Source organism: Mirounga angustirostris, unplaced genomic scaffold, assembly GCF_029215605.1.
Source record: "Mirounga angustirostris isolate CCGP_5_RB_7025 unplaced genomic scaffold, mMirAng1.0.hap1 SCAF_3, whole genome shotgun sequence".
NCBI classification, from domain to species: Eukaryota; Metazoa; Chordata; class Mammalia; order Carnivora; family Phocidae; genus Mirounga; species Mirounga angustirostris.
In genome coordinates, this window is record NW_026991711.1 from 115,393,783 (window position 1) to 115,409,245 (window position 15,463).

The window sequence follows — 15,463 nt, forward strand, 5'->3', positions numbered from 1 at the left end:
AGAACCCTTTCATTTCACCCCATCTTTCTCTATAAATTGCCACCCTTTGTCTCTCTCTCTCTCTTTTTTTTTTTTGGTCAGTCACATTTTAAAAAGATTAGACATATTTTTTAACTTTTACTCCTACTCCAATGCATTTCGGTATACTGATTGCACCCACATCACCAATGGCCTTCTCATGGTCATCCATCCATTTCAGCCTGTATCCTACTAAATATCTCCATGGTATTGGATGCTGTTGACCTCCACATTTCTCAAATCTTTTCTTCTTAATTCATTTCCTCTTCCTCTACATCATGTTGCTATTTCCTTCAGTATCTGTCCTCAGAATTTATACTTGTATCTTAAGCTACCAACACAAGCACTCCCAGATGGAGTATTTTGTGGTTCTGTCCTATATCTTAATGCACTAATACTGAGTTCTAAAGTTCTGATATTGTTCTCTTATTGTTTAAGTTGTATTTGTCATGCCTTGATTGCCATATTTTAAGTTTCTGTTGGTAGTAGTTTTATCTTGAAATTTTTTTCCCCAATTTACCCACAACCTATACAACACAGTGATAGGCTGATAGTAGTTATTAACTATTTATTGCTTAACTGACTATATTTTTAAAACATTACTTTTTATATATAATTTATTCATTTGTGTATTATAAATGTATTTCTTGATATTGCTGACCCATGAATCTGTATGTAAACAAACTAAGTGATCCTTGTCCTCGTGAAGCTAGTGGCAATCTAGAAGAAAAGCCCAGCTAGTGGAGTCATTTTTATCTCATCTCCAAGCCCCCAAAGTAAGTAAATCAAACAACTCAGAGGTATCCTAGAAATAATAAATTTTATCACTGACCTTTTTGTCAAGTAAATATTGGCTTCCACTGCTTTCTAGTAGAGAAAGTGCTAAATGGCAGAACTTTTTTCTTACGGTAGAAAAGTAGTAGGATTCTGATTTTGTGGAATTTTAATCCTGTGTCCTAATAATTTGGGACTACTTTATCTACAAATAGTTCTTGCCCACTCAAATTGATGCTGTCATTGTGATAATGATGCAGGTGATACTGCTAAGGATAATTTTAACAGAATGATTAAAACTCAGATTACCCAATAAAAACAAATTTATAGCAACATAAAAACATCAGTCAACTGAGAAATATAGTTAACATTGGAAAGAAATGTCAGGATGTTAAATTGTAAACAGTGTATTGAATTCTTATTACCTGACATATAAAGAGGGTACTTATCAACCAGGCAGAAGGACCTTTGTAAAAGGAGCAAGAAGCGCCAGAGAAGGAAATCTGAGGCTGTGTTAATCCCCTTACATCTCCTGCAGGAGGATAGGAAGCGGTGTTATCCTGATAGTATTATATAAGAAAATCACTACTGCTTTGTGCCTTCATAGGAAGAAACCTATCCTCCTCCCCACTCTAAAGTTAGAATATGTTCTTGATATAATTAGTGAAGGTTCCAGAATTTTATCAGAAGCAGAATGGCCAAAGAGCTGAAGATGTGTAGCATATCACAGCATTGTTTCCGTTGGTCCCCGGAGCACATGAAAGCTGCCAGTGATGTTATGATGCTATAAGCATGAGGTCGAATTTTATTAGATCCAGAAAGCTTGGTTCTTATTCTGCCACTGGCATTGTAGACTCTGGACTATTCCAGAGACCTTCAGCTAACAAAAATGTCCATCTAAAGTTGATGTTTGGAAATACTGGTTTTTTTGGTTAGGTCTCTTGTTCCAGGCTCTGGCTCTCCACTTTAGAGACCAAGTTACTCAGGCTTTCAGATGCATTTAAGATGACTTCACTGAGACATTGAATAAGCGAAACTATGGTCACATACAATTATATTGCATTAAATGTAATCATTACATGGACTAGAATACTTGAGTTGTCATTGTCAGTGTATTCTCTTCCTGCAGCCAGTCTTGGCAGCCAGATAATAAAGAAACCAACTAATTAGCCCTGGTAATCACCATCATAGAACTGAAAGTCCAATGATCATTGCATTTATTCCGTGAAGTTATACCAGTATGAAAAATCAGATCTCAGAAATTTATTTGGTTAGTCATGCTATCTTCAGTTGACTTCATACAACCCTCAGATCAATTCCTATATTGATCTTGCAGTTTCAGAGAGAAAATTTTCCCCATTTCCAGGTTTTAGGAAAACATTTCTTAGGAGATATCTCAACTTGTTTTGAAAATGAATCTTCATCTCCAAAATGATAAAAGTAAAAAGATTGAGATGCACTTCATTGAGGTTTTCCAGCCTTAAAACTCCATTATCTTTTTCTAGAGTTCACTGTAAATGGATATGGTTAACCCATAATCCATCCTGCTAAAGCTGATCAGTCTATTTGATCTTCACAAGCAGTAAGGAAACAGATGTGACCAAACAAATTTTTACAAACCTTAGTTTGAGATATGTCAACATTATATTGACTGCATTGATAAAGGAGAAGTAGATCCCTGAAATATCAGTGTGAGAGTTCCTAGAGGAACCATCCTAGGATCACTGTTCCACACATAACTATGTCATTAGCAAAATGAGTGTTGAGAACAAGGATTCTCTAGTACTTAACCAGTTTGGACAGAGGAATTGCCTTTATATGTAATTAGTACAAGAAATTCAAAATTGCATAGTGTTGAAACTTCAGGAAACATGCTAAGTTTGTTCTTTTACAATCTTAAAAGAAACTTGTTATATTATTTGCAATGTAGTAGAGAATATTCATCTTTCATTTTACAGGGCTATAGAAAAAAACCCTCTGTATCTTCTAGTTTTTGTTGAAAAACAAAAGCACAGAATCTATTAGACTGTTGAAAACTACTAGATCTTCAAATGTGTAGAATCACAGAATGTCAGAATTTTGATGGACCCTAGATATCATCTAGTCCAAGACTTAACTAAGGCATAAATCTGTTGCAGTCTTTCCAACTGTTGTTCATTTAGGCTTCTTAAATATTTTAAATTGTGGTACTTACTCTACCTCTCAGAGCAAAATATAAATTTTTAGATAAATCTCCTTATCAGTAAATTCTTTGTAAAATTTCAAAATTGAATTGCATTTTCTGCCATCATGATGTCTGATCATAATTGTTAGACTAATTTAGACATTTTTTCTATAGGTATATACAGCTTAACTTTGATTTCTCTTTTTCAAACCTTATAGTTGATGACAATTTGTATTTTTCATTTAGCTTGTAACACTTCAGGAAGCAAAACTGCTGCTAAACGAAGATGATTACCTTATTAAAGCTGTGTATGACTACTGGGTAAGAAAACGTAAAAACTGCAGGGGGCCGTCCCTCATTCCTCAGATAAAACAAGAGAAAAGAGACGGCTCTACCAACAATGACCCTTATGTTGCCTTTCGGAGGAGAACAGAGAAAATGCAAACTCGAAAGGTAATGTGCAAATTAGATTTAATTGAGTGTTCCTTAATAGTACTTAAGATCGATTTTTTTTTCTGCTAATAAGTTCAGTAATTTTGAATACCTTGAACATACAGGGGAGCTAATAACATTGTTAAACCTAATGTTAGAAATCCTGCTCTTCAGTAGCTTCCATCGGTCAGCTTCTATTGGTATAATATCTAATACCCATGCCCTTTATAAGTCTACTGCTTATACTGTTTCAGACTTGCAATTGAAGTAGTAAAAGGAATTATGTATCTTTATGTATCTCAGAAATTTCAGTTCTTCAGTAAATTATATATACATTCTATACATATCCTCTTGTTTAGGAAGCTTAAGAGCTTATAGCTCCTTTGAAACCACATTCTAATTCTTGCAAATAAAAATGGACTTTACTGCCTCTAGCTACTGTGGGGTCATGGGAAGTAGGGAAAAGTTCATTTTCAAGCCTGTTCTGCCAATAGTCAAAAGTAACAGTGGAATGTTTTTCTTCTTTTCTGAGTTGTCCATTGTGTCAAATTTCAAATTGATGAACTTATCCCCATCTGCCTTTCTGAAGCAGTGTGAGCTGGAATTTTAAGTTAAGAGAAAAAGGGTCTCATGTGGAATGATATGGTATAGAGGAAGATATTACTTCGGAGGGGGTATTCACTGTCTTCCGTTTCTCATATTTAACAGTAAACACCATACATAGTAACACATTCTCTAACATGTAAAAAATTAGAACATATAAATGTAAAAGCCATGAGGAATTACGATTTGGAGGCAAAGCATTTTCTGTGGATTCCTGTTTCTCCTAACATTAAAAGCTTGTTCTTGTCAGTTGTTAGTATAACAGCTGTGACGCATAACAGCTGCCAGGAGTGGTATATTTTAGGAGAAATTCTCCTGCTGGTTAACAACCATTTTCTGTAAGTCTTTCTTGGATTTCCCAAGTGTAGATGACATTCCCTAACCCAGGCTAAGTTTTCAATTTGGCTAAGGAAATCTAAGATACTTTATGAAGATTTAACGTCTTGCTTAGAAAAGACTAAAATGAGGTAAGTTTATAAATATAGGCTATTGATTCAGATATATTGCAAAACATAGACTTTTAGCAATGTCTTTTGAAGGAAGAATACCATTGGACTTCTTTTAGTGAGAGGGTAAGAAGTACTTAAAATTAGCAGTATTTATTGACATGTAAAAGAATAGTCTAAATATTTAAATTGGTTTAATCCTTAAATAGGTTAAATCACTGTTTTCTACCCAATTGTATATTGAGAATTGCTAGAATGGATTCCTATGTTTCCGTGCTTCACCATTGTGCAATAACTAGTACCACTTTTTCCCGACACACCGATTTCTACCCTTTCTCTTACCTGTTACTTTCACCTTCCTCTGCAGAGTGGTACATTTTCTTTTCTAGTAGTCTTTTATTCCTCTCTGTTTTCAGTTGTGGGACCAAAGATCCCTTCATGCACACTAATACTGCTTAGAAATGTTTGTTTCAAAATGAGAAAGTTGGGAAAGCAGTCAACAGTAAATACCCCTAGGTATTCCAGAGGTGGGCAAGCATTGGGATATACAAAAATGAATACAGCTAACAAAGGTTCTCTACTTCCTTTTCTGTTTCCACAAAATTGAAAACACGTGTATAGCTAGATACAAAGGTGCTAAAATAAAGGACTTCTGAAATATTTGCTTGGCAGTCTAGAATTTAATTTTAATTCACTAATATTTAATTTGCAAGTGGTTAAGTACTTAAGGACGTTCTTAAATGAGACCATCTTAAGGCACCAGCATGTCTGAAAGCACTGATTGGGAAGTCTTGAATCAGCATGTGTGTTTAATATGTTTAACCCCATAGATACAATTGTTGACATCTGTGCTTTCTCTCCTCCCTCTGTGTGGCCCAGAATAAACCAGACAGACAGGAGAGGAAACTGAGAGTAGTTGTTCTCAGTCTGGCTTCAGAAAACAATCTCCTGTGAATTATCCTTCGTTAAAAAAAAATCTATAGTTAATTCTAAAGTGCAGCAATTTGAAAAAGTAAAAAATAAAAAAAAATAAAGTGCAGCAGTTTGAGAACCACTTCCTAGAGATTTGGCAGTAGGTCAGAACTATAATATGTAACTGGGAATAAGAAAAGAGTTGGTCCAGAGCAGAGACCGTTGTGAGGAAGGAAGTGAGTGGATTTGAAAACAGGGATAGGGCCATCTTAAAAGCATGGAAAAAGTTTCAGTATGAACTCACTGTTTTTATAGAGAGAGAGTCAGAAATAGATATAGATCTATGCATGTATATGTATATACGTATATTACAGGTGTATTTCTTCTGTTTGCTGAGAGGGTCTAGAAGCAATGATGCTCAGTAGCAGTGAGCATGCCTAGCATGTAGATCCTGATTTTTAAATACCATTTTCCATTAAAAGGAACCAGGGCTTCTTAGTAAAATGGTGTTTCCAGGTCTAGGGCTAGGAAAGTATAAAGATAAGCTTGGAACATTCTGCTATGCCAGAAAGTAAGACTGTTGATAAAGATTAAAGAATGTTGGACCCATGTCAGAAGGCCTGAAGAGCCAGCTTGAAGGGTGGCTCTACTAACCAGATGTGGGAAAATTTGAAGTGTCAAAATAAATAGAGTAATGAATAACCCATAGAGTATATAAGTAACCCATGAGTCCATACTAATATAAATGAATGGATGGATAGATGGATGAATGGATGCTTGGTAGATTAATTGATAAAAGAGAACACTTTTTGTTACAGTAGAATTTTAACTTCCAAGTGTCACTGGAATGAAGAAGTTTGAAAATCACCATGATAGTAATAATAATAATAAACTATTGGGAGGAAATTTGATGAGAAACAAGGTAGTATCATTTAATTCCTGATACAAGAGAGGGAAACAAAATCATTTCTGTGATAGTCCTATTAAGAATATATAACCTGAATTTAATTGTGGAAAAACATCAAAGAAACCCAAACTGAGGAACATCCTACAAAAATGAGTGGCCTCTGTTCTTTAAAAATGTCAAGATCATGGGGGGGTGCCTGGATAGCACAGTCAGTTAAGCAGCTGATTCTTGGTTTCAGCTCAGGTCGTGATCTCAGGGTCGTGGGATGGAGTCCTGCGTCAGGCTCCGCGCTCAGTGTGGAGTCTGCTTAAGACTCCTCCCCCTCATATAAATAATCTTTTTTAAAAATGTCAGGATCATGATCACTGTAGAAAGACAAAGGAACTATTCCAAATCATAGGAAAATAAAGAGACATGATAACTAAAACAGTTGTAATCCTGAATCAGATCCTAGACCAGGAAAAAATCGGCTGAGTGAATTTAATAATAAGAATTGTCCCACTAATGTCCTTTATGGCAATGATTACATAAATATATAAAAATATATTTAACAATTATATTTGTTGCCATAAAGGACATTAGTGGGACAATTAGTGAAATATGAATAAAGTCAATGTTAATTTCCTGATTTCCGTACTAGTACTGGTTATATGAGAGTACCACTGTTTCTAGAAAGCCCATATTAAAGTGCTTAGGGATGAAGGGGCAGTATATATTCAACTAGTCTCATCTTTTTTTTAAATACGACTGCTAATTTTACATATTTGTGTATGTTTTTATATACATTCACGTTTATGTCTTAGTCCGTTTAGGCTATTGTAACAAAAATACCAGAGACTGAGTGGTTTAAACAACAAACATTTCTTTGTCACAGGTCTAGAGGCTAGGAGATCTGATATACAGGTACCAGCAGATTCAGTGTCTGGTGAGGGCTTACTTCTTGGTTCATAAGTCACCTTGCGGTGTCCTCATATGGTGGAAGGGGCAAGAAAGCTCTCTGGGATCTCTGGGATCTCTTTCATAAGAGTACAAATCTATTTGTGAGGACTCCACCCTCATGACTTAATCACCTCCCAAAGGCCCTTCCTCTAAATAACATCACATTGAAAGCTTGGAATTTCAACATGAATTTTCAGGGGACACAAACATTTAGTCCATGGTGGTATAGATTAAATAATATACATATATACGTAGAGATAAAATAAATGTAAAATAACATTTGGGCAATCTAGATGAAGATATATACGAATTTATACTGTTTTTGTAACTGTAAATCTGAAATTATTTCAAAATAAAAGGTAAAAAAAAGAGTAGAAAAGACAGGACTAGAGAAAGGAAAAGTTAGAAAAGGTACTTATTTGGGCCTAAAGAGAGCAAGAAACGACTGGTTAAGACAGGGCAGAAGCATACAGGCCACAAGGAACACTTAGTGAAGAGGGGGGTAATCTTAAAAGGTTCTGGTGCACTTTTAAATATTGTTCAGCTGGCATGTAGCCTTGTAGTATTACTCATCTTTTGTGTGTCTCATTCTTACTAGACTTCAAGCCTTTTGAGGGTAGGGGACCTGTGCAGTACTCTGTACAGGGGGACACTTTAATATTTGCTCTTGGATTGTTAATTTTTTTTCAGTTAGAAGGTATTATTGCTGCCTGCTTGCCAAAAATTTTTGCTCAAAACCATACTTTAGATTTTGCCTTTTGTCACGTAGTACTGGAAGGGGGGAGAAGATTAATTTCCTTTTGATAAGGTAAAAGACTGACTTATTAACATAGCATTTTAAAATCTAAATATGCAGTACCTTAATAGGACTTAGTTTAGGTTATGTTTTATAGGTGATGATTTTCAAATACAAGAAACTACGTATAAAAGAGAGTAAAACTTTGAATCTTTCTCAAGTTTTATTTTCTCCTTTATAGTCCTCCAGTATGAAACCTGGCTTCAGGTTCCTTCTAATGTGATATTGCATTCTTTATTTTGACAATAAAAGAGAGGGACAATACAAAAGATTTGGTTAATATTTACAAGTAATTTTTCACATCAGATCAATTAGGATATGCTCATAAATCCTTATTTCTTAAACTGTTCAAATGGTCAAAGCAGGTATTTATAAATTCTTTCTTTCAGAGTATATTCCATATCTGTTTTGCTGTCGGCAAGCACACCCAAGTATTTGTGATCCTTGCTTGATGAGGTGACAACAGCTTTTATTCCTGCAGAGCTTGTGTCCTTAGTAGTTATCTCTTTAATATATTGGTTTTTTTTTTTCTTTTAAGGTTTTATTTAAATTCTAGTTAGTTAACATATAGTGTATTACTAGTTTCAGGAGTAGAATTTAGTGATTCATCACTTACATGTAACACCCAGTGCTCATCACAACAAGCATCCTCCTTAATGCCCATCACCCATTTACCTCATCCCCCCACCCACCTCCCCTCCAGCAAACCTCAGTTTGTTCTGTATAGTTAAGAGTCTCTTATGGTTTGACTCCCTCTCTGTTATTATTTTATTTTCCCTTCCCTTCCCCTGTGTTCATCTGTTTTGTTTCTTCAACAGATGAGTGAAACCATAGGGTATTTGCCTTTCTCTCACTGACTTATTTCCCTTAGCATAATACACTCTAGTTCCATCCATGTCATTGCAAATGGCAAGATTTAATTCTTTTTTATGGTCAAGTAATACTTCATTTTATAAAGTATATGTACACACACACACACATCATCTTCTTTATCCATTCATCCTTCTATGGACATTTGGGCTTTTTCCATATTTTGGCTATCGTGGATAGTGCTGCTTATAAACACTGAGGTATATATGCCCCTTCAAATCACTATTTTTGTATCCTTTGGGTAAATACCCTAGTAGTGTAATTGATTGCTGGGTCATAATGTCATATTGCGTTATTAACTCAAGGATGCAAAGATTGCTTAAGTGCAGTCTGTCTGGATACATAGAATGAGAGGTGGTAATGGTCTGTTTTTAAACAAATAGTTCTATGCCTAATATAAATATTCTGTGGTTATTTGATTAAACAAAATATATTAACAGTAACTTTCATATGCAAATAGATGCTGCTAATTACAACTGAGCTTGTCTAGTTCCTAAGCAGGACTTTCACTCTGAGTTCTAATTAAATCTTATGCTTCAAAGTAGGAACTTCTTAACAATACTCTGAAATTCAGAGTTTTCACTTGTTTTCTACCCTGCAATGAGGTGCTAATTACCTTGAAACATAATAATTCCATTCCTTGAGATGCTTTATATCCCACTTTCAGTGTTACATCTTGAATTTCTGAAGTGAAGTTTTGCTTGTCATTGTATGTGTTTACATTGTGGTGTATTGACCCTTCCAGCCCACAATTACAGAGCTGGATGATTGGATGGAGACCCATTTTGGCTATTTTTAGGTAACCTTGATTTGACAGAACTGTTTTTCTCTGTCACTGGAAAATACCTTGCATCAATTTGAATGGACTACATTTTCTGGTATACTAGGTTTTGTTTCAGGCAGACTTTCAAAATTTTGTTTACATTGGAATGATCCCTTCTGTTATTCCATCTTTTCAGTAATGGGCAACTTTTTTTTTTTTATTTGAGAGCTATTTCCTTTCACTTCTATTTTCAGAGTTAAATACATAGGTTCTCTTATGTAGTTGCTGTTTAAGGTGATTTTCTACATTTAACATTTTTAACATTTTGCTTTTATGGAACATACTTGGGTCTCAAAAGATTTTGTTGAATGAAAATGGAAATGTGGATAATTAGATTAATTGTTTATTCTAAAATTATTTTCAATAGAATCGTAAGAATGATGAAGCCTCTTATGAAAAGATGTTGAAATTGAGACGAGAGTTTAGTAGAGCCATAACAATTTTGGAAATGATTAAGAGAAGAGAGAAAACAAAACGAGAATTATTGCACTTAACCTTAGAAGTTGTGGAAAAAAGGTAACATTGCTACTGTTATGTACTAATCACAGCTTTAGGCAAATGATGGGCAAAATATAACCAAATGGTATGTTTTGTTTTTTTGCCTAGCTTTAAAACAACTGAAATAGATTCTCAAACAAAATCTACATTTTTTGAAGAATTCTTATGTTACTATTTTTTAAAAAAAAATTAGATTATCAGTTTGGATTGCAAATTTGGGGAATATTTTTGTGTGTAATATGTATAGATCCTCTAATACACTTAATTTTTTTTTTTTTTTCAGAATCATTGGATTTTATTTAGAAAAGAACCTGGGGATCATTTTGACTGTTCTTTTTATTTAAGTTTCCATTAAAATTTGAGGGAAATGAATATTTAAATGATTTTATTTTCTGACTAGGTAGAAAGCGTTTTTTTGTTTCAGTGCATTTCAACAATGTGTTCTCTATGGGGCACCTGGGTGGCTCAGGCAGTTAAGCATCCAACTCTTAATTTCAGCTCAGGTCATAATCTCAGGGTCCTGGGGTCAAGCCCCCCTCAGCAGAGGACTCCATGCTCAATGGGAAGTCTGCTGGAGATTCTCTCTCTCCCTGTCCCTCTGTGTACCCCCTTCTGCATGCACTCTGTCTCTAGAATGGATAAATAAATATTTTTTTAAAAATGTGTTCTCTAATGTAATAGTCATTTTCCTGTATAATTAAATAAACTATACTAAGCCTAACAGAATTTTATGTGATTCCTAAGGTAAGCATTCTAAACATCATTTCCCAGTGTTTGAAAATATTAAATATATGAGAAATTTGTCTTCTGTGTCCCTTAGAGATTTTGGGGTTGTTTTTTTTTTGGTTGGTTTGTTTTTACTAAATCCCAAATATGAACTTCTTTATTCCTGTAAATTTTTAAAGAATAATCTGATTAATTGTTGATTCTGTTTGATTAGTTCTATTCCAGTTCATTGCAATATCATTTTTATTTTTTAAACTATAAAACATTTTCTTATATTTTATTACTTTTTCAAGATATCATTTGGGAGACTATGGTGGTGAAATCCTTAATGAAGTGAAAATCAGTAGATCAGACAAAGAGTTATATGCCACTCCAGCAACTCTTCATAATGGAAATCATCACAAAGTCCAAGAATGTAAAACTAAGGTGAATATCCTCTGGGGAGAAACACATATGGTAATATTGATCAGACAATTACTAGTTTCATCAGTTATCTTAGTATAGTTTGGTTAAGGAAAAACGTAATTAATGTGTTGTTTTTACTATTTGCCAAGCCAGCACTTGGTAGGAATTTTTACATACATATTAACTCATTAATCCTTACAGCAGCCCTTTGACATAGATTTTACCCCTGTATGACTTCTAGATCATTTAGCTGATAAGGGGCTGATTCAAGGTTTAGGTCCAGGTCTAACAACCAAAAACCATGTGCTTTTCACTATGCCATCTGCTTCCCTAAAGAATATGGGTAAATTAAAGTTTACTTGTTATCACTAGCCTTAGCACATCCTGTATTGTAGTGGCAGGCATCAAAATCTTAAGATTAAAGCTTTCTTCATTGGGACTATGGAAAGTTATTCTTATTTTCATCATTACTTCCAGAACCAGCATTTATCAACTACTCTCTACTTGGAGTGATTTAAAGAAGTCCTATAAGTTCCAGATCCTATTTTCTTCCTAATAGAAAGAGCTAGACTCCGTGATTATTTTAGTCTCTTAGACTTAAAGGAATTGTGTTTATTCAGTATTCATGTGGTACATTAATTATTCAATTGAGAAATAAAAATTAATAAAACTTTAAGGAGGTTAGTTTTAAATAAGAAATAGGTATTGACTGAGTATTTAGATAGTAGAGCTTTACTCTGTAGCAAGATTTAAAAAGCAACATAGGGTGTTTGTGGGAAATTCATCTTTTAAAAATGTACACAATTCTTATCTTTCATGGGTTTGCTCTTAAAGGTCAAAGAAGAATTTGGAGCAGGAAGACTCCTCCTTTTATTCAACTGATGTCAATTTAAACACCAAAGTTCTTTCTTATTCATCACAGGCATCTAGCCCACCTACCTGATTCTTTTTAAATCCCACTTGCCTCTATAGCCAAAAATTTACCAGTGCAATAAATGTAATTTTCTAAGTTATTTTTTAAAAGCCATTTCATATAAACCAGTGCTTTTTTCAAGTATATGATTGGTAGGCATAGAATATGAAGTCTCAACCTGAAATTACTGGTAGAATCAGCTTTTGTTACATATTCTTATTTTTGATCATCTGTAAGAATAAACATTCACCCTGTTTACTAGTTTTAGAGATATGGTTGCATCCATTGTTGCTCTACCCCATTATGCATAGTTTATTTACTTGGCCACACATCCCACCTTAAAATATAGGTAGTTCCTAAGAGGTAGGAGTTTTCTTTTTGATGTCATAGCTATATCCATTGTATGAAACGTAGCTATATGACTAAATACTTTGCCATTTAAGCAACATTTTCATTGTATGTACCATTTTTGACACTGCAGTAGTTTTAACAAAAATGTGGACTACATGGGAAAATACAGAACTTCCTAAATATATTTTCACTTTCATATTGCTTGTACTTTGGTGCTTAGAACAATCATTTTCAAACTTTTTAGGCAGTAAATCCCTACTTATTAAAAGGAATACTGTTATGTTAAAACAGAGCTTCTCAACTGAGTGGAGAGCAAGCGGGGCTGGAAACCCACCCCATCAGTCAGTCTTGCCAGGTGGCCTCTCAAGTGCTGTCGTAGAGTTCTGGAGTACTTGAGAACAGTTTGATTATTGTTCAGTTGAGGCAGTAATTATGCATCCTAAAAAAGTAAAAGTTTTTTTCTAGTTAATAAACTTATTTTTCTCAAAAAATTACCAGCTGTAGAAATTTTTAAAAATTGGAACACTAATGAATTTATAATCTAATTCAAGTTATTTTAAAAATAAAGTTATCATTAATACAGTGGATTTAAATAAAATTGAATTTAAGTCTTCTAAATGCTGGATTGCATAATAATAGAGCAATTATTAAAAATCATTAACATCTTAAAGTATAAATAACAATATAAAAAGCAAATTAAGTACCATTATGATTTTAATCATAACTTACAAAAAGTGAAACATCTTTCAATTTATGATCACGTAATTTTTGCATATGAAAAATAGTAAATAAAATCACCTCCTGGGTAAAAATGTATGTTTTTCAAAGAGCAGTATAGTTTTTCATGATTTCTAAAATGATTTTCATTTCTTCCTTTTGGGGGAAAAATCGTCATGTAAACAGCACCCTCATCATTTGTCTTTGAAAGAAGAGGCTTCTGATGTGGTTCGTCAAAAGAAGAAGTACCCAAAGAAGCCTAAAGCAGAGGCTTTGATAACATCTCAGCAACCCACTCCTGAGACATTGCCTGTGATCAATAAGAGTGATATTAAGCAATATGACTTTCACAGCTCAGATGAAGATGAATTTCCACAGGTGCTTATTTTAAAACTATTTTGAAGACATTTCCTTTTAGTCTTTTATATTGCTATATTTTAAAACATAATTGACCTCTTAGTTTTGATTCTTACTCTCTTCACCTAATGTTATATAGCATATATACATTTTCCACATTATTTATGTAGCCACTGAAATGGTATTTACTTTCCATTATTTTCTATCAGTTGGGTAGAATTTATTCTCTGTGGAGCATTTAGGTGGTTTTCAGTTTTCCCTTTTATAAAAATGAACATTATTATTCTTCCCCTCTGTATTTAAAGTAGACTATTAGAAATGGATTATCAATATTTTAAGATAGTTAATACATAATTGTAAGTATTCACCCAATAATAATTCCTTTTTTTTTTTTTTTTTTTTTACTATATTCTACCAGCATTTATTTTATAACTTTAATGTAAATTTTGCTACTTTGGTGATAACCATTTAATTTTAAAGATTTAGAAGAACTGATTCAAGTTGTAAATTGTGAAGACGGTTCTTTGGTTTATATTGCAACAGTTATAGCAAAATGTTTGCAATTTTAAAATCTTAATTTTACTTTCACACGTGCTATTTTTAAAATAAGACCTTTGTATATTAAAGGATCAATTTTAAAAGCTATATTTATAGTTTAGTAACTCGTCTAGCAATACCCTTTTTTTTTTCCTTTCTATATGGTATAGGCAACCTAAAGAGAATGCTATATAACAAATATGTATTATTATATTGTAACATTTTTGCTTCATTGCTTTAAAAGAAAAAAACTTTTTTAAACCAACATTACAGATATGTCTAGAAGCAAGACTGTCTATAAAACAGTTTATGGTTGTAACTGTTTAAAATCTAGAGTTTACATAAAAGCGTAAAATGTGTCCCCTTTGACTAGATTATGTTATTTTTTTACTCTTCTATCACTAACTTATAAATAATATTTTAGTATTTATCTGGGTTGTAACAAATGCACAAATAAATGTTTAATTTATATACTCTTGAAAAGCACTTAATGAAATAATTCATTACGTTTTTGTCAAAGGATTATCCAGTTAGACTCAGTGCTTTGAAGAGCCATGGGACATGGCCATTTTGAAGGAATGAGGAAATAATGTCCTAACAAATAGGAGTTTTCCATATATAAAGAGTAGGGAGGGGCTCTAGGCAGAGGAAACAGCATATGAGGGAGAACTGCTAGCAGTTTGGCATTGCTGGAACATAAAATGCAAAGGGGAAGCGAGGTTGAACAGAATGATGCTTAGAGTAGTAACCAGGTGGCAAATGGCTTCTACTACATTATATATACTGGTACATTATTAAAGAATTTTAAGTAAGAATATGACATGGTTTATTATATATCAATAATAGTCTTATGTTGGTAGTACTCAGAATAGCTTACAAAGTTTTGCTTTACACCCCCAGCCCTTTAAGAATGACACATGGGATATTATGACCTGTAGAAATTTTCCTTTCTTGCTGAAATCAGTCCATCACCTTAATGGTAGGGCACACTCACATGCTAATCATACATTCCTCATGCATTAAGGACCTTTGTTTCTGTTCTGAATTCTTGTGTTTATTCATATAGTCCCCAGCCCATAAACCCACATGAAAATTTCAAAATTTCGAATTGTATTTTGAAACTTTTAGGTTCCTCTGAGTCCTTTTACTAGGTCTTTAAAAACCCTCATTAATTTTTATAATGATATCCCCTTGTTGCTAAAAAATAAGTATTTACCTATATAGTTGGACGTCATTCAGTGAGGCAGCTATTTAGGAGGTAGCTCTTACAAAATC

The 15,463-nt window shown here is 33.5% G+C and overlaps 1 protein-coding gene across 3 annotated transcripts in view; it reads left to right on the forward strand.

The window, feature by feature from the left end:
- The window catches only part of EPC2 (enhancer of polycomb homolog 2), a 124,185-nt gene that overhangs the window by 89,385 nt on the left and 19,337 nt on the right, over nt 1-15,463 (forward strand). For 2 of the 3 annotated variants that reach the window (XM_045868904.3, XM_045868903.3), the window contains exons 4-7: nt 3,203-3,409; nt 10,052-10,200; nt 11,202-11,334; nt 13,481-13,672. In XM_045868904.3, the coding sequence (XP_045724860.1) occupies nt 3,203-3,409; nt 10,052-10,200; nt 11,202-11,334; nt 13,481-13,672 (681 nt within the window). The remainder of the gene's footprint in view (nt 1-3,202; nt 3,410-10,051; nt 10,201-11,201; nt 11,335-13,480; nt 13,673-15,463) is intronic. The other variant, XM_064586512.1, reaches the window with a different exon arrangement.